The sequence below is a fragment of the Schistocerca cancellata genome, chromosome 9, assembly GCF_023864275.1.
Source record: "Schistocerca cancellata isolate TAMUIC-IGC-003103 chromosome 9, iqSchCanc2.1, whole genome shotgun sequence".
Classification (NCBI taxonomy): domain Eukaryota; kingdom Metazoa; phylum Arthropoda; class Insecta; order Orthoptera; family Acrididae; genus Schistocerca; species Schistocerca cancellata.
The window spans coordinates 249,041,853-249,062,700 of NC_064634.1; the positions used below are offsets into that span (position 1 = coordinate 249,041,853).

The following is a 20,848-nucleotide window of genomic DNA, read 5'->3' on the forward strand; positions in this document are numbered from 1 at the left end:
TGGCAAAAGCTTTATGTGAGAGTCTTTTATGAATGTAGTTTGAAAAGTTTTCAGAATCACTGGACTGTTTCCTGTAAACACTTGCCATGTCAATGCTCTTGGAAGATAGCTGTATCTGTGACATGGCTCTGTTGTTGTTCCAGTGTAGTGATTTGCAAAGGTGGAAAAAAAAATTGAAATTCGAGCAGTAATTAAGTACTTTGTGAAGAAAGGTATGAAAACAAAGGACATTCATGCTGATTTCCAGAATACACTGGGGGACTCTGCTCCTTCATATTCAACTGTTACCAAGTGGACAAATGAATTTAAATTTGATCAACAAAGCTTAGATGATGATCTGAACAATGGTCAGCCAAAATGTGTCACTACTCCAGAAATCATTGCAAAAGTGCACAAAATGGTCATGAAGGATCACCGATTGAAAGTCCGTGAAATTGCTCGTGGTTGCCAGATGTCATCTGAAAGGGTATATCATATTTAATTGAAGAATTAGAAATGAAAAAATTATCTGCAAGATAGGTGACGCAACTCTTGACTCTGGATCTAAAATGCATGAGAATGGGCATATTGGAACAATGTTTGGCCCATTTTAGAAGAAACAAACAAGATTTCTTGCACTGGTTTGTGACCACAGATGAAACTTGGGTGCACTACTGTACCCCAGAGACAAAACAACAGTCAAAGCAGTGGAAACATGCAGATTCTCCATCACCAAAGAAGGATACAATAATTCATTCGGCAGGAAGGTCCTGGCATAAGATTTCTGGGATGCGAAGGGGATTCTGTTTGTAGATTATCTCCCCACTGGGCAAACAATTACTGCATAATACTATGCTAACGTCGTGGACAAATTGCAACAAAAGATACATGAAAAAAGGACAGGTTTAGCAAGGAAGAAAGTCATCTTCCATCAAGACAATGTGTGCCCGCACACATGTGCCATTGCCATGGCAAAATTACATGAATTGTTGCCACACCTGCCTTATTAACCTGATGTGGCTTGGTCAGACTTCCATCTCTTCCCCAAACTGAAAATTTTTCTTTGAGGATGAAGATTAACTTCAAACAAAGAATTGGTAGCCAGAGTTGATAACTATTTTGCAGGCCTGGAGGAAATTCATTTTCAAGATGGGATCAAGGCACTTGAGCATTGTTGGACTAAGTGCATTCATCTACAAGGAGACTACACTGAAAAATAAAAAAAGTTTCAGTGATGGAAGTAATTTTTTTCTATTCCGTTCCAAGAACTTTTCAAATCACCTTCATAATTGTGCCTGTCTGCAACTTGACATGTCTTCTTCACGATAAGTAGCAATCTGTCTTTTCCTACAAAGTATTGGATAGTGTTGAAACCAAGAGTGAAAATATGGTTAATGGTAAAACTTATAATGTAAATAATGGTCTTGATGGAGAAGAAGAGACAATTTAATTAAGTTAATGGAAATAATAAAAATTGAATGCCTTGAATACGAAGTCAAATGAGGCCTGTAATTTGGTTACTGAAAGTATTCGGAACAAAGCTGTCAGTGAACTGTTGAATAATATTTTTCTTTGTATAGCTTGGATAGATGTTGGGGATGGACAATTTGAAGAGGAAATGTGAAAAAAATTGGCAGGTTCATGTAAAAGAGTTTATCCTGAGTGGTGGAGGAAAGACAGTACGAAATTTATTAGTTATGTAAGAAATATGGGAATAAACAAGAATTTAACTGTATTTCTGAGTAATTTATGGAATGATAATAATAATATTACTGACAATATTGATCTGGTTAAAGGAAACAGTGAACCTTTGGAGGCAACAATGAAATCAATAAAAAACATAAAAAACAGTTAGTGCAAGTTAATGTAAGGAATACTGGAATGAAATAGGTGAGTGCAGTAAAAGCAAAGGTGGGCAGAGCAAAGAGATTTGTTGCTAAATTGCCAGTAGCTGCTGTGGACAAATTATTAGAGTTATAATGATGCTCCATTAAAAAGTACATTGACAACACAAAGAATTTTTGAAGTTGATAATAAAGCAAACAGTTTGCAAAACATAATGTTTAATTCCCCCCCAAGAACCATGGACCTTGCCGTTGGTGGGGAGGCTTGCATGCCTCAGCGATACAGATAGCCGTACCGTAGGTGCAACCACAATGGAGGGGTACCTGTTGAGACGCCAGACAAATGTGTGGTTCCTGAAGAGGGGCAGCAACCTTTTCAGTAGTTGCAGGGACAACAGTGTGGATGATTGACTGATCTGGCCTTGTAACACTAACCAAAACGGCCTTGCTGTACTGGTACTGCGAACAGTTGAAAGAAAGGGGAAACTACAGCCATAATTTTTCCCGAGGGCATGCAGCTTTACTGTATGGTTAAATGATGATAGCGTCCTCTTGGGTAAAATATTCCGGAGGTAAAATAGTCCCCCATTCGGATCTCCGGGTGGGGACTACTCAAGAGGACGTCATTATCAGCAGAAAGAAAACTGGCGTTCTACAGATCGGAGCGTGGAATGTCAGATCCCTTAATCAGGCAGGTAGGTTAGAAAATTTAAAAAGGAAAATGGGTAGGTTAAAGTTAGATATAGTGGGAATTAGTGAAGTTCGGTGGCGGGAGGAACAAGACTTTTGGTCAGGTGAATACAGAGTTATAAATACAAAATCAAATAGGGGTAATGCAGGAGTTGGTTTAATAATGAATAAAAAAATAGGAGTGTGGGTAAGCTACTACAAACAGCATAGTGAACGTGTTATTGTGGCCAAGATAGACACGGAGCCCACACCTACTACCGTAGTACAAGTTTATATGCCAACTAGCTCTGTAGATGATGAAGAAATTGATGAAATGTATGATGAAAAAAAAGAAATTATTCAGATAGTGAAGGGAGACGCATATTTAATAGTCATGGGTGACTGGAATTCGGTAGTAGGAAAAGGGAGAGAAAGAAGCATAGTAGGTGACCATGGATTGGGGGTAAGAAATGAAAGAGGAAGCCACCTGGTAGAATTTTGCACAGAGCACAACTTAATCACAGGTAACATTTGGTTCAAGAATCAAAAAAGAAGGTTGTGTACATGGAAGTACCCTGGAGATACTGACAGGTTTCAGATAGATTATATAATGGTAAGACAGAGATTTAGGAACAAGGTTTTAAATTGTAAGACATTTCCAGGGGCAGATGTGGACTCAGACCACAATCTATTGGTTATGAACTGTAGATTAAAACTGAAGAAACTGCAAGAAGGTGGGAATTTAAAGAGACGGGACCTGGATAAACTGAAAGAACCAGAGGTTGTACAGAGTTTCAGGGAGAGCATAAGGGAACAATTGACAGGAATGGGGGAAAGAAATACAGTAGAAGAAGAATGGGTAGCTTTGAGGGATGAAGTAGTGAAGGCAGCAGAGGATCAAGTAGATAAAAAGATGAGGGCTAGTAGAAATCCCTGGGTAACAGAAGAAATATTGAATTTAATTGATGAAAGGAGAAAATACAAAAATGCAGTAAATGAAGCAGGCAAAAAGGAATACAAACGTCTCAGAAATGAGATTGACAGGAAGTGCAAAATGGCTAAGCAGACATGGCTAGAGGACAAATGTAAGGATGTAGAGGCTTATCTCACTAGGGGTAAGATAGATACTACCTACAGGAAAATTAAAGAGACCTCTGGAGAAAAGAGAACCACTTGTATGAATATCAAAAGCTCAGATGGAAACCCAGTTCTAAGCAAAGAAGGGAAAGCAGAAAGGTGGAAGGAGTATATAGAGAGTCTATACAAGGGCGATGTACTTGAGGGCAATATTATGGAAATGGAAGAGGATGTAGATGAAGATGAAATGGGAGATATGATTCTGCATGAAGATTTTGACAGAGCACTGAAAGACCTGAGTCGAAACAAGGCCCTGGGAGTAGACACTACTGGCAGCCTTGGGAGAGCCAGTCCTGACAAAACTCTACCATCTAGTGAGCAAGATGTATGAGACAGGTGAAATACCCTCAGACTTCAAGAAGAATATAATAATTCCAATCCCAAAGAAAGCAGGTGTTGACAGGTGTGAAAATTATCAAACTATAAGTTTAATAAGTCACAGTTGCAAAATACTAACATGAATTCTTTACAGATGAATAGAAAAACTGGTAGAAGCCGACCTCGGGGAAGATCAGTTCGGATTCCGTAGAAATGTTGGAACACGTGAGGCAATACTGACCCTACGACTTATCTTAGAAGCTAGATTAAGGAAAGGCTAACCTACGTTTCTAGCATTTGTAGACTTAGAGAAAGCTTTTGACAATGTTGACTGGAATACTCTCCTTCAAATTCTGAAGGTGGCAGGGGTAAAATACAGGGAGCAAAAGGCTATTTACAATTTGTACAGAAACCAGATGGCAGTTATAAGAGTGGAGGGATATGAAAGGGAAGCAGTGGTTGGGAAGGGAGTGAGACAGGGTTGTAGCCTCTCCCCGATGTTATTCAATCTGTATATTGAGCAAGCAGTGAAGGAAACAAAAGAAAAGTTCAGAGTAGGCATTAAAATCCATGGAGAAGAAATAAGAACTTTGAGGTTCACCAATGACATTGTAATTCTGTCAGAGACAGCAAAGGACTTGGAAGAGCAGTTGAATGGAATGGACAGTGTCTTGAAAGGAGAGTATAAGATGAACATCAACAAAAGCAAAACGAGGATAATGGAATGTAGTTGAATTAAATCGGGTGATTCTGAAGGAATTAGATTAGGAAATAAGACACTTAAAGTAGTAAAGGAGTTTTGCTATTTGGGGAGCAAAATAACATGATGGTCGAAGTAGAGAGGATATAAAATGTAGACTGGCAATGGCAAGAAAAGCCTTTCTGAAGAAGAGTAATTTGTTAACATGAAGTATAGATTTAAGTGTCAGGAAGTGATTTCTGAAAGTATTTGTATGAAGTGTAGCCATGTATGGAAGTGAAACATGGACGATAAATAGTTTAGACAAGAAGAGAATAGAAGCTTTCGAAATGTGGTGCTACAGAAGAACGCTGAAGATTAGATAGGTAGATCATATAACTGATGAGGAGGTATTGAATAGGATTGGAGAGAAGAGAAGTTTGTGGCACAACTTGACTAGAAGAAGGGATCAGTTGGTAGGACATATTCTGAGGCATCAAGGGATCACCAATTTGGTATTGGAGGGCAGCGTGGAGGGTAAAAATCGTAGAGCGAGACCAAAAGATGAATACACTAAGCAGATTTAGAAGGATATGGGCTGCAGTAGGTACTGGGAGATGAAGAAGCTTGCACAGGATACAGTAGCATTGAGAGCTGCATCAAACCAGTCTCAGGACTGAAGAAAACAACAACAACATCATTTTCGAGCAGGGCACAGTACAGAAACAGCCATATTGGACTACACAACAGAAATATAAGTAATTTGGAGTCAAATAAACAGGTTTTTGGAATTAATCTAGATTTATCCAAAGCTTTTGATACTGTGAACCATGTAATATTACTAGGGAAACTTGAAGCAACAGGCATCAGGGGGATTGTTAAAAAATGGTTTGAATCTTATCTGCAAACCAGGTCACAAGTTGTTGATCTGAGGTCATTCAACAATCTTCACAATTTTAAACTCATATCTGAACCAAAACAAATTGAAATGGGTGTTCCACAGGGCAGCATTCTGGGCCCATTGTTATTTCTAATTTATATCAATGGTATGCAGGCTCCAGAAAGCTCAGCCAAAATTCTACTATTTTCAGATGACACGAGTATCATAATTAGTGATATAAAAGAATCATTGTGTACTACAGCAGAAAAAATGCTCTCATACATACAGTCATGGTTTTATTCAAATAAGCTGACATTAAATACAAAGAAAACAAACTTTATACAGTATGGAAGCAAGTGTCAAGGGGAAAATATGTGCCTTATGGTGGATAGCAAACAAATGGAAAAAGTGTGCACCACAAAGTTTCTGGGAATGCGAATTGACCAAGATTTAAACTGGAATGAACACAGTGTATATCTTACTCAGAAACTTAGCTCAGCATGTTTTGCCTTAAGAATAATATCCAAGGTATGTAGCAAGGAATGTATTAGAACAGTGTACTTTAGTTATTTCCAATCAGTTGCAAGCTATGGCATAAGTTTTTGGGGAAAAACCAGGTCAAGACTAAATGACATTTTTATTATGCAAAAAAGTGCTATTCGTATTATGACACACAGCCCACCACAAACTCACTGTAGACCCTTATTCAGACAACTAAAGACACTGACAATACCATTGATATATATTTTTAAATGCCTGGAAATTATCAGTGAAAATAACTGTGATCTCCAAACCAACTCAAGCTACCATGATCACAATACAAGGCATTGTAAAGACTTCCACATTCCATATGTAGCAAAAACTAGAAGTCAGAAACATGTTAGCCACTGAGGAATAAAGCTTTTAAATGCACTTCCATCTCAAATTAAAGAATTGAAAGACAAAAATAATTTCAAGTGTGAAGTAAAAAAATACTTGATGGAAAAATGCTACTACAGTGCAAATGAATACCAGTCTCTGGCTGTGGATTGAAACCTGTACTTACTTTTTTTTAAATTTAAACTAATATAATTATGTTTTCAACTTCGTAATTATGGTACTTATGAAAAATCTGTTAAACATCCGTAATACGTTTTGTGTATAAGGCGTAGTTCATGATCTATAATTGTTTATCATGAGCGTGTACTTTTGTTTTTGTGTAATAAGTTCTTGTACACTACTTATGTACTATGTGTATGTAATTTGTTTTACTGTTTGAATATGTTTCTCCATTTATTATGTGTATGTGTTGTTATGTGTTACGTGTAATCAAATGACAAATCCTATATCACATGTGTGATCTATTGGATGCTAAATAAATAAATGAAGCAGCTTTTTGACAATCTATTTAAAAGTATGGCATTGCAACCAGGAACAGTCTGGTACTCTACATAAAAATGATTGTAGCAACGAAACTCTCTTAAGAAATTGTTTGAAAAAGCTAACTGAAATATTAATTTGTGTGATGACTTACTGAATATATGCTGCTGTAAGTTCATTCCATTCCTATAATGTTTACCTCCTTTGGAATGTGATTGCTCTTCTGATATAAATTTTAGAAAATGCTGATAATTTCACTAATATAATTTGAATTTCAAGAAATTTAATTGATCATATTTCAGATGGGACCAATCAAGTAAATAAAACAGCTTCCTTTCGCTTTCTATTCCTATACATGTTCAGTTTTAAATTTTCTTTTTGTATTAAATTACAAGTCATGTACATTTGTGATGAATAACAAATGTGCAAATAACAAGAAAACATTTTTATTACAGGTACAAATAAAAGGCTTGCTAGTGCACTAATGTAGAAAATTTGTTTGCTTTTTCATGTTTACACATGCTGAACACACCTTATCCATCGTTACAAGTGAAAATATAAAAGAGGACTCACAGAATGGGCCTACACTAGGCAGTGAGAGTGGTTTTTTTGTAAAAAGGCCGCTAGTGGTTAGTAATAAATTTTATTAATACAGTGAAAAATTGGTGAAGCAGTGCAAGCAAGCTATGGAGTATAGAGCAATATAATAAATATATTGTGAAATACTGTAATACCATAAAATGCAATTTATTTATCTATTTTGAATGTTCGTAAAAACTGATGTTATCAAGTGGGCAAGGAAGGCTGTTAGGTAACATTTACTTTAAATACCTAAGTTGAAAATTCTTTTAAATTATTATGATAATATTGTTTTCTTTATGTAACAAACTTATAGGCCACTGAATTACCCAGTCAACTATTTGTCCACAACTGTCTGTCTCATTCAGTTTGGCAGAGGGGAGGGGGTAGGGGGGTGGGGGGTGTGGAGGTGATGAATGTAGCAAGTTGGGAACTAATTCAACTGTTATGTTTTCTTCTTCTGGAATCCATGAAAGACTACAATTCTTTTGTTTTACATTCTATATATAGTGTAGGTGTTAACATAATATGTGACATATACAGGAAGGTGTCAAGCTGTTATTTACCACTCAATTGTTTACATTTGTGTTTCTAATAACACTGATGCAAATGGTTTCACTAGAACCCAGAGTAATTAAAAATCATGGATAAGTGAAGTTACAGTGATGTCATCTAGTAAAATAAACACTTTGAGCTAAACAGCAGCAAAGGAGCTATACAGGGTTTGTCCAGAAAGTAATACAATGCTTTTTTTAATTTACTAATTGCATAGACCCAACAACTTAAAATTCTTTGTAGTATGACCCTTCTGCATCATGCATCATAAACTTTCTGGATCTCCTCAATCAGGATGATCTTCAGGGAAGCCACTGAAGTAACTTGTGTGTTGTTGAACTCAAGACACTTTCCTTTGAGGTCCCTTTTCAGCTGAGGCAACAAAGCAAAGTCCGCTGGGGCCATGTTGGGACTGTAGTGCAGTTGCAGCACCACTGTCACATCCATCCATGTCATGTAGGCTGTGACAACAAAGAAGGTGTGTCATTGTCATGGTGCAGTTCCCACAAAGAGCAGAAGACCTTTTGGATGCAGGCAACCATGTAATTCAATCTTTGGAGCACTTCCTTCTAAAACTGAGCACTGATGATCTTTGCTTACGTGAGCCTCCTTCTGGTGAGGTGGCAACATTGTGTGCCATTCTACACTCTGCCTCTGAAAGACCCTTGACTCCTCCCCATTGAACACATTGTGCAAAAAATGGGATCATCTTCACAAAAGTGCCTTAGTTCATATTTCCCTTTGGTGTCGATAAAAACTCTGGTCACAAGTTTTGCATAAACCTTCTACATGGTGAAGTCTTCCAACGCAATCTCATTAATAAACATTTGCAGTAAGTCACATAATCCTGATATCAAGCCAACATTCATTTGAAGGGCTGAATTCAGTAACTGGTGCACACAAATCACATGGTCATTCATTTGTAATCTTGACTGTTGTCCTTGTGTGCCTTGTTGGTGACCTCCACCTGACCTTCTCTAAACATATTGTGCCACCTGTTCAACTGCCAAATAGAAAGGCAATCATCCCCATGTGTTCCAAAAGTTTTCAGCAGCATCTTGCTGAGCTTAACAAAAAAAATTATTCATAGCATTACTCTAAAGTTTTCTCCATTGTAAGTTCAATGCAACCACTAATAGAGGTTCATGCAAAAAGCCATCCTAACACTTGAAGAGCATGGAGGAAATTGAGTGGCCTACCACTGGAAAGCTAAGAGTACCCATCAGTCTGACTGCTCTGCAAGTTATAGTCACATCACAAAAAGATATGACACATTACTCTTAGGACACACCCTGTAGTTACCATTCATTTCAATGCAGACAGTCCCAACTTTCTGAGAACATATTTTAAAGTATCTGAAATTAATTAACTTATGAAATAATTGACAGTAAACATTCGGATCCTCAAAATTTCAGTTGCCTCTTTTGTCTTGATGCCTGCAAGATTCTGAGCTTCAATGACATAATGTTATTACTGTATTTTCTCTCTCATTATTAAATTCAGTCAGTAGCTAAGATTTTGAATAATTTAGGTTCACAAACAATTTATTTCAAGATTGATGCCATTGTCATTAGTATGGGATTTAGATGACACATGAATAATAATGTTCCAGATATTTTTGTGAATTACTAACCTCAAACATTTTTCATAAACCAAATAGTAGTAAAATCTCAGAGTCCATGCAGAATAGAAAACCTAACCTAGCTGCTTCTCAAAACATTAAGCAGTTTCAGAAATAACATCATATCCTTTTGCATGTCTTTAAATAGTCAGCCTTCCACCAAAATCACCACTCTGCTACTAGCAAGTAACTGAGTAACACCTCCAGTCAGGTCACATTAGAGTCTGTGACAGGCAAGCGATTGGATAACATAATCAGGCCAATTTGACTCACAGTCTGTGACCAGCCAGCACACATACAAGTCCTCTAAGTCAAATAATGTAGTTAATGGCTGGTAATCACATGAGTAAGAGAGGTTGGTAATCACTCGAGTAAGATCTATGTACAATAAGTCTGCTGCCAGTATTCATACTCACCATCAGTATGTCAATATTCCTCAAACAGTATTTACTGAACAGTGTTACTAATTCTGTTGACCATACTACATATTATGTCATGCACTACTGCTTTCATGCTTCTGTCACTTTATATTACACCTCTGTGAAATTCTACAAGGACCGTGACTCTGATTAATGGTTAGGAGAGTTCCTTTCCAAATGTATGTGTTATGGCATAAAGTCAAGCACCAGCATGCCAGTTGGGAACAACAAAGCAGAAAAGGCTGTGAGAAGGGGTCTGCCAATTGCACGCTGACCAACCTCCCTTCCAGGATGACAACATGACAGCAGCGGCCCCTAGGTGAGGAGGTCATAAGCGCTGCACCCAACTGGTGGCAGCACACTTGGTTAGCAGCTTCAATGTTAGGCTTTTCGATAGCAGCAACATCGTTAGCAACTTCGTTAGCTAGCTCTATGTAGCACAGACTTGTATTTGTCTGTGCTGGAGAAGACGGATTACGTTGTATGTCACCCTCTGCTTGTGACACATCTAGCAAAGTTAAGTATTGTAATTTTCTTGTTGTAATAAAACTTGTTAATACAAGTTGTTTTTTTGGTTGTCTAGTGAACTGAGTAGGCAGGAGTCATAGACACAACAAGATTGGTGACAAGATGAACGAACACCAACATTAAAATCTGTTAATGTTTTTCACCCAGAGGCAATAGCTGCCACAGATTTGTTGTGGGATTTTGTGTTTTGCTGGCGGCTTAATTCTATCTTGTCATTTCTTTGCAGGAGTTTGTTTACATGTTTGAACAGTGTCTCTTATAGTGTTTTTACTATTAATTGTTTTCAGGTAGGCGTTGCAGAAATTTTCTTTGCTTGTGTGTTTGTTTTTATTGCTTGCATTGTCTGTTTATTCCATTTGCCTATTCCAATACTAGCAACCCATCTCTCCCAACCCCTGCTCAGGCACCTCAGCTGCAAGCAATAGATGGAATGCAGTTAAGACAAATGTTTCAGTTTCAGGCCAGCAGACTGCAACCCTTTTGAACAGTACAACAGTGACTGATGAACCAAACAACTAACACAGTGCCACATGCATAAACTGTAGCTCCTAGTGCCATAACACCTTTTTGCCATTTTAATTAAAAAGAAGAGGAATGGCTCAAGTGGTTGCAACAGTATGAAGCTCACATCATTGCTCACAAAGTATCAGGTACTGTGAAACTACATTGCTTTTTGTCATTGGTAGGAAGTACCGTCTTTTGCCTCATTCAGAAATTGTTACCTAACACCACTCTGAGAGAACTTTCCTATGATTAGGTTATAGGCTGTCTACCTATCATGACCAACAAATGAATGTGTTGGCAGCTAGGTACCCATTCTTTTGTTGCAAGGAAACATCAGAACAAACTTATCCTGAGTGGTAACAGATTTGCGGGGTATAACTAAGAAATTTAAATTCAGATGTGCTTGTGGTGCTTTATATTCAGAAGTTATGTTGCATGATGCGATCGTGTACAATGTAACTGATGTCAACCTTCGAGAACAGATTTTGAAACAGTGAGATCCAACATTTCAGCACATAGTGCAAGTTCTAGGTCAGTATGATTCATGTGCCATAGCGCCTGATAAATTTGAGCAGCCACCAATTTGTCTGGTTGAGTCATCCCTTGCTCACAACCGGCCCAGTAGGCAGCAACAGCATGCATGTGTCAAGCTTCATAAATAGTTCTCTAACTGGGCAGCTACATCAGTAAATAGAATAAAGTCATGCCCTTGGTGTTATTCACTGCACAAATGCCTAGATTGCCCATCCAGACAAGCACAGTGTCACGCTTGTGGCAAGAAACGTCACATACAAACTGTATGTTTGCAATGGAACAAAGATAAGACTTCTCCCCAATCACAGAAATCTAGTCAAAAGGCCCATGTAATCAATGCAGTGTATTCAAAGCCTGCTGCAGGGCTTATACTGGACAAGACATTCTCATATTTGGAAAATGTGCTTTGCCTGTGACATTCACTGAACTACAATCATGTGATTGTGAGAACGTATTTGGCCTTAATTTGTTTGATTTGTTTTTGCTTTCAAATTCAGGACAATGTGTTGTCAGTGACTGCATTCAGTGCCAAAGACAGTGCAGCTAGCTTGCTGAAAGCATTCCCTGAACTATTTTCTGAAGGTTTAGGCAGTGCTAACAATTTTATTGCATGTATTACTATGAAAGACAATGCTCAGCCAAAATTTTGCAGGGGCAGAACTGTTCCTGTTGCATTATGGGATAAAGCTGCTGCTGAACTTAAAGAATTGCAAGATAGCAGGTATTGCACCCATACAAGCTAGTCAGTGGGCAAGTCCACTGGTTTTGCTCACTAAACCTTCAGGTCACATTCACCTCTGTGTTGACTTTAAGTCTACAGTCAATCAACAAACTGTGATTGATACTTATCTATTTTCCATGCCCGGAGGATCTCATGGACAGATTAGACACTGTTTGCTACTTTTGGAAAACTGATTTGCAGGACACATATCTTCAAATACCACTAGATGAAGAATCTAAAACTGTGTGTGTTGTGAGCACTCATTTGGGCTTGTTGGAATATTTGCATTTGCCTTTTGGTTATGCTTCTGCACTCGCCATTTTCCAATGGTATTTGGAACAGCTGACTGCTAAAATACCAAACTGTTCAAACTATTTGGACGATATTGTCATAGCAGTCATACACCTGAAGAAAACATTGCAAATTTGTGTGCTTTGTTTCGTGTGTTAGCTGATACAGAACTAAAGTGTAGACTGGACAAGAATGATTTTTTTAAACCTGAGTTGCAGTATCTTGGTCATGTTATAAACAGTCAAGGTGTACATCCTCTTCAGTCAAATTTGTTAGCCATACGTGACCTGCCAGTTACTCACAATATCACAGAATTGTAGTCAGTCATAGGGAAAATGAACTATTATATTCGGTTCATACCGAGTGCCACACAAATTGCAGCTTCATTGCATCACGTACATCACAAGAATGTGCCCTTTGTTTAGACAGATGAGTGCCAAGAAGCTTTTCAAAACCTTAAAGATGTACTGCTCAGTGATCAATACTTGGTTCACTTTGATCCTGACAAACCAGTTGCGCTGCAAGTTGGCACTTCTCGTTAGGGAATTGGTGCAGTGCTTTCACATGGATTTGGTGATAGAGACAGGCCTATTACTTTTGCATCAAAAGTGTTGTCCAAAGCTTAGTGTAGCTATTCACAAAAAGAGAAAAGGCATTGGCTATTGTGTATGGTGTCACCAAATTCCACCACTATTTGTATGGCAGAAAATTCTACTTCATAACAGATCACAAGCCATTGCATGCCTTGTTTCATCTGATGAAATCAGTTCCTGTATGAACTGCCCAAAAATTGCAAAGATGAGCTTTGTTGTTGTCTCAATACCAGTATGAGATTGTGTATCATCCGCCAGCTCAACATAGTAATTCGGACACATTTCCACGTCTTTCGATTGGCGCTGATACACACTTTGATGCTTCTGCTGCATCTTGTTGTCACATTGATGCTCAGGATTCTGTATTGCTTCAATCTTTTCCTCTGAACTGTACAAAATTGCACAGGCCACAGAAGCTGATTCAGATTTGAACATTTTGCTAAAATATATTTGCACATCTTGGCCTCACTCATTACATAGCATCATGGACTCTGTCATGAGACGATACTTTGCACATCAGCATAGCCTTGCTATACACCAAGGTGTGATTCTCATTCAAAATGATGCTGGACAGTCATGTGTGTTGATCCCAAAGCTTTGCAAAAAGAAGTGTTGCATTTACTTTGCCAAGGACACTGGTGGATTGTTTGCATGAAACTTGACAGGGTATGGACACCCAAACAGGACAGATGACATTATGATGTCATGTATGTGTGGAAAATCAGTCTGCTCTGCCACAAAAATTCTCTGCTTGGCCTAAGTTGTAATCACCATGGCAATGTGTCCACATAGACTTTGTTGGTTCTTTTTTCAACATTCGTTGGTTGATTGTGTTAGACTCTTATAGCAAGTTTCTGTTTGCTGTGCCAATGAATTCAACGACACCACATTCCACAGTCTAGGTGTTGTCCTCTATTTTTAGCCTCAAAGGTTTGCCTGAAGCCATAGTATCAGACAATGGCACTAAGTTCACGTCAAATGAATTCAAAACATTGTGTGAATGCAACAGCATACAGCATCTAACTAGTGCACCATTCCATTCACAGTCAAATGGCAAAGCAGAACATTTTGTTAGAATCTTCAGGCAGCAAATGGCCCAACTTTGCAGTGCACACACCAGGGATCACGCAATGGAATTGTTTCTTGCCTCGTATTGTTCGCATCCATGATATGGACCATTGTCACAGGAACTGCTCCATGGCCGCTGCCATCAGATACTGCTCCACCTGCTCCACCCTCCTCAGCATCTGGCGCTGAAGGTTACGCCACATGATATTGTGTTTTTCAGGGTTTTTAGGGGCATAAGACAATGGTCACAAGGTGAGATCCTTCGTCAACTTGGCGCATGCAAATATCTCATTTCAGGCCCAGACAGCAGCGCTGAGATCACAATCAAATTCACCTCTGTCATGTGCACAGTGATCCTTCTGTATCTCCTCCCCCAGGTTCATGAATCCTGAGGACAGTGTAGTCACAGCAGCCACTGCCAGAGGTTGTCATCCCAACACTGTGGGATGACCTCATTGAGATGGAGCCTTCACCTTCTCCACCTCCTCTCATCCTACTGTCCTTGTCGCCATGCCCGACTCCTTCTACATCTTGTTATGGGCCTCAGGAGGTGGATGCAAACACTTCTGGGTGTTTCTCAGGTGATGTTTCCACCAGAGGGAAGGTCAAATGGCATGGTACGACCAAAAGTCTGACACTGCAGCCACAGCTTCTGCTCCATCAGACCATCCATGCTCCTGCCTCCCCTCCTGTTGTTGAGGAATGTTACAGTATAAAGTCAAGCACTGGCATGCCTGTTGGGAACAACAAAGGAGAGAATGCTGTGAGAAAGGGTCAGCCAATAGCATTCTGACGGACCTCCCTTCCAGGACTTCAACGCGACAGCAGTGGCTCCTAGGTGAAGAGCACAAAAGGACCATGCTCAACTGGTGGAAGCCCACTTGGATAGCAGCTTCAGTGTTAGGCACTTTGATAGCAGTGCCAGCATTAGTGACTGTATTAGCAAGCCCTACATAGCACAGACTTGTATCTGTCTATTCTGAAAAGACTGGTTTTGTATGTCACACTTTGCTTGTGACACATCTAGCAAAGTTAAGTATTGTAATTTTCTTGTTGCAATAAAACTCATTAATAGGAGATGTTTGTTTGTTTGTTTGTCTGTCAAATTTAGTAGGCAGGATTCCTAGACCCAACAGTATGAGTGAAGGAAAGGATATGTGTCTCTTTATGTGTACAAACTGTGATTTGTAAAACTGGAACTGGCCACCACAATGTTGTAGTGCAAATAAAGTGAGATGAACCACTTAAAATTTATCTGCAGGGAGATTCAAAACGAAATAACAGGTTTCAATTGTCTGTTGCCAACAAACTATGAAGGCTAGAAATAGATTGCAAATGTCAGCATATAGGGGAAGGTTCAAAGTTTCATGAAACTATATGACACAATAAACATAAGCACTGTGTGTTGCTTGAGAAACATCAAAACAGTAGTCCATTTCATTCCACACATGAATCAACTGGTCCTTCTTTATTGATTTGATGGCTTCAATTTCTCAGTTCTTGAAAAGTAGCTGCCACAGGTGGGATAAATACTCTGTCTTTTATGTACCACCACAGAAAAAAATCACAAAATGTGAGGTCTGGTGACCTAGGAGGCCAAAAGCAATGTACAAAATCTTCTTGAAAACCTTTTGTGACCCTGTGTTGTGCAATGGTGTAGTTAAGATAATGACACACCTCAAGGTGAGAGTGAAGGTGAGAGAATGAAGTCATTGGAATCTTCATGAAGTCAAGGAAATAATCAATTTTGCATCATGTGCAGATATGACGCTTCTGCCACAGTTTCCTCCACCAAAAAGGAAAGTCCATATACTTTGTGAACAGAAATGGCACAAAATACATTTGATTTCAGTAAGTCTCTTTGATGTTATACGACAATGCCAGGATTTTTTTACCCCCAAATTCTTACATTATGGCAGTTTGTTTGATCAGAGAGCTGAAATATCAATTCATTTGAAAAGATGAGTCATTCAGAAAAAGTGTCCTCTGCCATACCCTGGAGAACTGAAATGTAAAATTCTTACCTTCTGTTATAGACAACAGCATACAATTGTTGTAGTAACTGCAACTTGTAAGGTCTCATATGCAGGAATTGTTTCAGATCAGAACATACCACACCATTTTCTGAGGAAGTTGATGTTTCTGGCCTGCCCACCTTGTGAACTTCCTAGAGTTCCATTGAATGCATCTTGCATATGTTCAGCATTTTCATCAGACATATGTGGCCAACTAGTGCTATTCCCTTTGTGTATGCAAGCAACCAGCTTCCAAGAAATCTGTCTGCCAGTCATAAATCTGCTCGTGTGGAGGTGGATTCTTGCTAAATTGATGGTGGAATGCACATTGCACTTGACCAATGGATTGCCTTTGCACAAATTCCATCACACAAAATGAGTTCTTTTGTGGTGTGGTTGCCATGTTGCTACAAGCAAACAACAGCACATCTGTGTCAATCATTGAACCTTCCTCTATGCAGTTACATGCACAATGTGTTTCTATCATTTATAGTTTGCCTGTAATAAACACTTGAAAATTGTTCTTTCTTTTTGAATCACCTGGTGTTATGTGGTCTACATCATTTGAAACTACCCTTTCTAGTATCAGTTTCCAGAACATCTTTTCAGTATATCAACGAACGAGATTTCAAGTCATGAAAAAACCAACTGTCAACTTCTTAAGATATTGTGCAACTACCAGTAACCAAGCCCTGTTTGAGGTGACAATACAAAGGGACTCCCCATGCAAGAAAACCCTTTCTATACCTGTAGTAGGTCTAATCCATGAGTGGTCTTTATATTTTTGCTGTTTTAAATTTCCTACAGTTATTGACCTGAAACACCAGCAGACATACTGTGAAACCCACAGCCATTATACAAGACATCAAATCAATTATTCTTGGAATCTATATTGGAAAAGTTAATTTCATTCCCCACAGATTACCATGTGGGAACTTACACTGGAAACATTTGTGGGTGATACAGGGTGATGTTTCTGTGTATGACCTTTGCTGCCCCTTCTCCTTTTTTATACTCCCTCAATCATTGGAAAAAATTATCTGTCCAAAGGATCATAGAGAATCCATTAATACCTGTGGGCTAGCTCAATTACAATTCACTTGTTTATCAATATCATTCAGTCACCATTTTCCATAAATCCCATCAAAAAGTAGAATCTTCAGATATATGGAACAGTATATTTTAACAGCAGAGAAGCAACCCTGAGAAACTTGATCTGTGTGCTTCATTGAATATAAAATGTCATTATACAGCTTAACACTATTTGCGCTTACACCAGCTACATGTGACCAAGTAAATTTAGCAAGAAACCTGTACAATATACCTTTAATTGTTATATCTACTCAATGTGCTAATAGAAACTCCTGTATGGAACACAAATAATGTATGAGAGAAGACAACCATTCATTGTATAGTATGTGTATTGATCAATGAATAGCCACATAAACTGAAGTATATCTCAGTTTCTAAATTTAAGTTCTTCTTCAGAGCCTACAGGCTTGTATAGCTTTCATTTAGTGGTCACTCATTTCAGTCCTTTCATTACCAACAAGTTCCTGTAAATTTCTTTTATGCCCATGAAAGCTTCAACATATTGCTAATAATTCTAAGGGCTTTGTGATATGAGCTGCAATTGTATTTGATATGGTGTTATTGAAGTCTTTGATCACTGTCTTTCTGTCAACCAAACATCTTATACTTAATATCTGTCAACTTGCATTTTCATACCTTGGTCCTATTTATAGTGCAGCTGACATGGTATCTTCAGAAGCTTCATAATATTGTATCTATATCATGCAAGATGTCTGCTATCAGTGGAAAAATTCATCTAGATGGATATGAGCTACTATAATATTATTGTAGAATCAGTGGTAGTAAAGAAAATGGCTACATACAAAATAAATTACTATCAAGACAACTCATCGGCTGGTGTATGTAATACTCAACAAATCTTTAAATTCTGTGTCACACTTATGGATTTGGACAGACAGCAGCTATCACAGTGTGGCTGTACTGGCCACCAGAAACCAATATTTCCATTTTTGTTGAGCACTCTTAGAGTAATAATAAGAATATATAGAAGAAATCTGAGAGTCAACAGAGTGTGAGTCCTTATCAGAAATAATATCTGATAAAATGGCTAGTGTTTGTGTAACTGATTTGATTTTATACAGTGGAAAATCTAGGATGGAATAGCAACATAAATTATGACAGATTATTACTCACCACACAGAGGAGGTATTGAGCAGCAGACAAGCAGATTTAAAAGTAGACTTGACTTTTGGATAAGCTATTGGACAATGTCCTTCATCAGATACAGAAAACACACACACACACACACACACACACACACACACACACACACACACACACACACAGCCAATTTCATATCTTGGTTAGGTCCTAGTAGCAGCAAGGCCTCATCAGCCAGAGACAGCAGGGGCCATATGCTGTGTGTGTGTGTGTGTGTGTGTGTGTGTGTGTGTGTGTGTGTGTGTGTACCAAAAGGGACAACCATGTGTGTGTGTGTGTGTGTGTGTGTGTGTGTGTGTGCGTGTGTGTGTGTGTGTGTGTGAGTGTGTGTGTGTGTGTGTGTGTGTGTGTGTGTACCAAAAGGGACACCCATTGCTATTAATGACCATGATGTTGAATGTGATTTTGAAGGTAATTTGGAGATTGAAGTTATTTTTTTTAAATGGAAATGCTAATATTTGATTTAATATTCGGAAAAGAGCACCAAATTTTATGTATAGAGTGATGCATTGTCTAAGGTCATGCTAAGGTTCAATGAAGGTCAAATAAACAAATATATTTTCAGTTCTTGTAGTGATTTACTCAGAATAGAGGAGCTATGCACCAAAATACAATGTTAGATACAAAACACGTTAACTGAAACTTAAAATTCAGATCAGACATCACCGTGAAACTGAACTCAACTTTGAATGACCTTTGATACTTACCTTTAAGATCAGGGTTATTGGTAATTGTACATGATTGCTCATCCCACTTCCAATTTGTATCTAACATTGTATTGGAGTGTATACCTGTCCTTTTTTCCCCCTAAGGTAAGTCTTTCCGCTCCCGGGATTGGAATGACTCCTTACCCTCTCCCTTAAAACCCACATCCTTTCATCTTTCCCTCTCCTTCCCTCTTTCCTGATGAAGCAACCAGGGGTTGCAAAAGCTCAAATTTTGTGTGTATGTTTGTGTTTGTTTGTGTGTCTATCGACCTGCCAGCACTTTTGTTTGGTAAGTCTCATCATCTTTGTTTTTAGATATATTTTTCCCAGGTGGAATGTTTCCCTCTATTATATTCATAACATTGTATTTTGCTGTATCCCTCCTCCTTTCCAAGTTAATCTCTACTAGAACTAAAAAGATATTTCCTTTTTTACCCTTCATTGAATCTTGCCATTACCTTGAACAACGTATCACTTTCTACACAAAATTTGTTGCTCTGTTAAACTCTTAAATTAAATATTATGGTTCCCATTTTAAAAATCACTATAACCTCCAAATCACCTTGAAAATCACATTAAAGGTGATGGCCATTAGTAGCAATACTTGAACCTCTTTGCCACCTGCAACTTTTATCTAAAATGTTTTACTGTATCTCATCTCTGTTATGGATTAAAATAGTCTACCTTGCATATCTGATGAAGAACCTTATCCAGCATTTAATCATACTTTAAATATGCCTGTCCATTGATCAATATTTCCTCTATATGGTGACTAATAATTTATCCTAATTCATATTGTTGATTATAATTTAGGTACTCTGTGCAGAACACTGCTTGTGGTTTCCAGTTATATACATTAACAGCATCACCATAACACTAACAGTTCATAATGACTGAACTACCATGACTTTCCAGGTACTAACATTTCAGAACTTACAGATAGTAGGTCGAATTATGACTGAAGGAATTTTGTCACTGTGATCATTTACTAAATGCTCTGCCAGGCCTTTGGAGAATGTGTAAGTATTTGGATATGTTCCCAGAATCCTAGAAGTGAAAAAGAAAATCAGTTTTAGACTTAGCTATAGGTTAATTCAGAATTTGACCAATGGTAGATATAAGTTGTCTTCTCACTTTGGGGTGAGCATCCTTAATGTGAGATCTTCTGTATTCTCAGCTATGCTTATCATTTCTCGCCAGTCAGCAGGAGCTGGATACAGCTTCTCTTCAACAACTGTTTCATGCAGATTGCAATAAGCTGTCGAGACGTGAACAAATACCTAGAAATACTTAAATACATCACATATGAAAATTCCAAATATGTAAATTAAATAAGTAGTAACATGTTTTGAACATTGGCAATGATTTTAGAATTTGTTATAATATTAAGTGATTATTTCAAGATAAAATGTGAGAAGGAGGTCTTATCTTCTTACTAATCAGGAAGGCGATAACAACAGAGATTCCAGACACATGAACATAAAAAAATAGAGATTAAATATTGAGTTTCCAAGATTTTGAGTGTATTTCCTACTTTAGGATAGAACACAAACAGGTACTTATCAAACTATATATGTTACAACCGGAGATGGCTC

At 38.1% G+C, this 20,848-nt stretch overlaps 1 protein-coding gene across 1 annotated transcript in view; it reads right to left on the reverse strand.

Moving 5' to 3' along the window:
* Positions 1-20,848, reverse strand: part of LOC126100187 (putative fatty acyl-CoA reductase CG5065) — a 149,248-nt gene that overhangs the window by 80,908 nt on the left and 47,492 nt on the right. Inside the window, exons 3-4 of the mRNA XM_049910746.1 lie at positions 20,388-20,533; positions 20,191-20,300 (exon numbers count right to left, since the gene is read on the reverse strand). Of these exons, the coding sequence (XP_049766703.1) occupies positions 20,191-20,300; positions 20,388-20,533 (256 nt within the window). The remainder of the gene's footprint in view (positions 1-20,190; positions 20,301-20,387; positions 20,534-20,848) is intronic.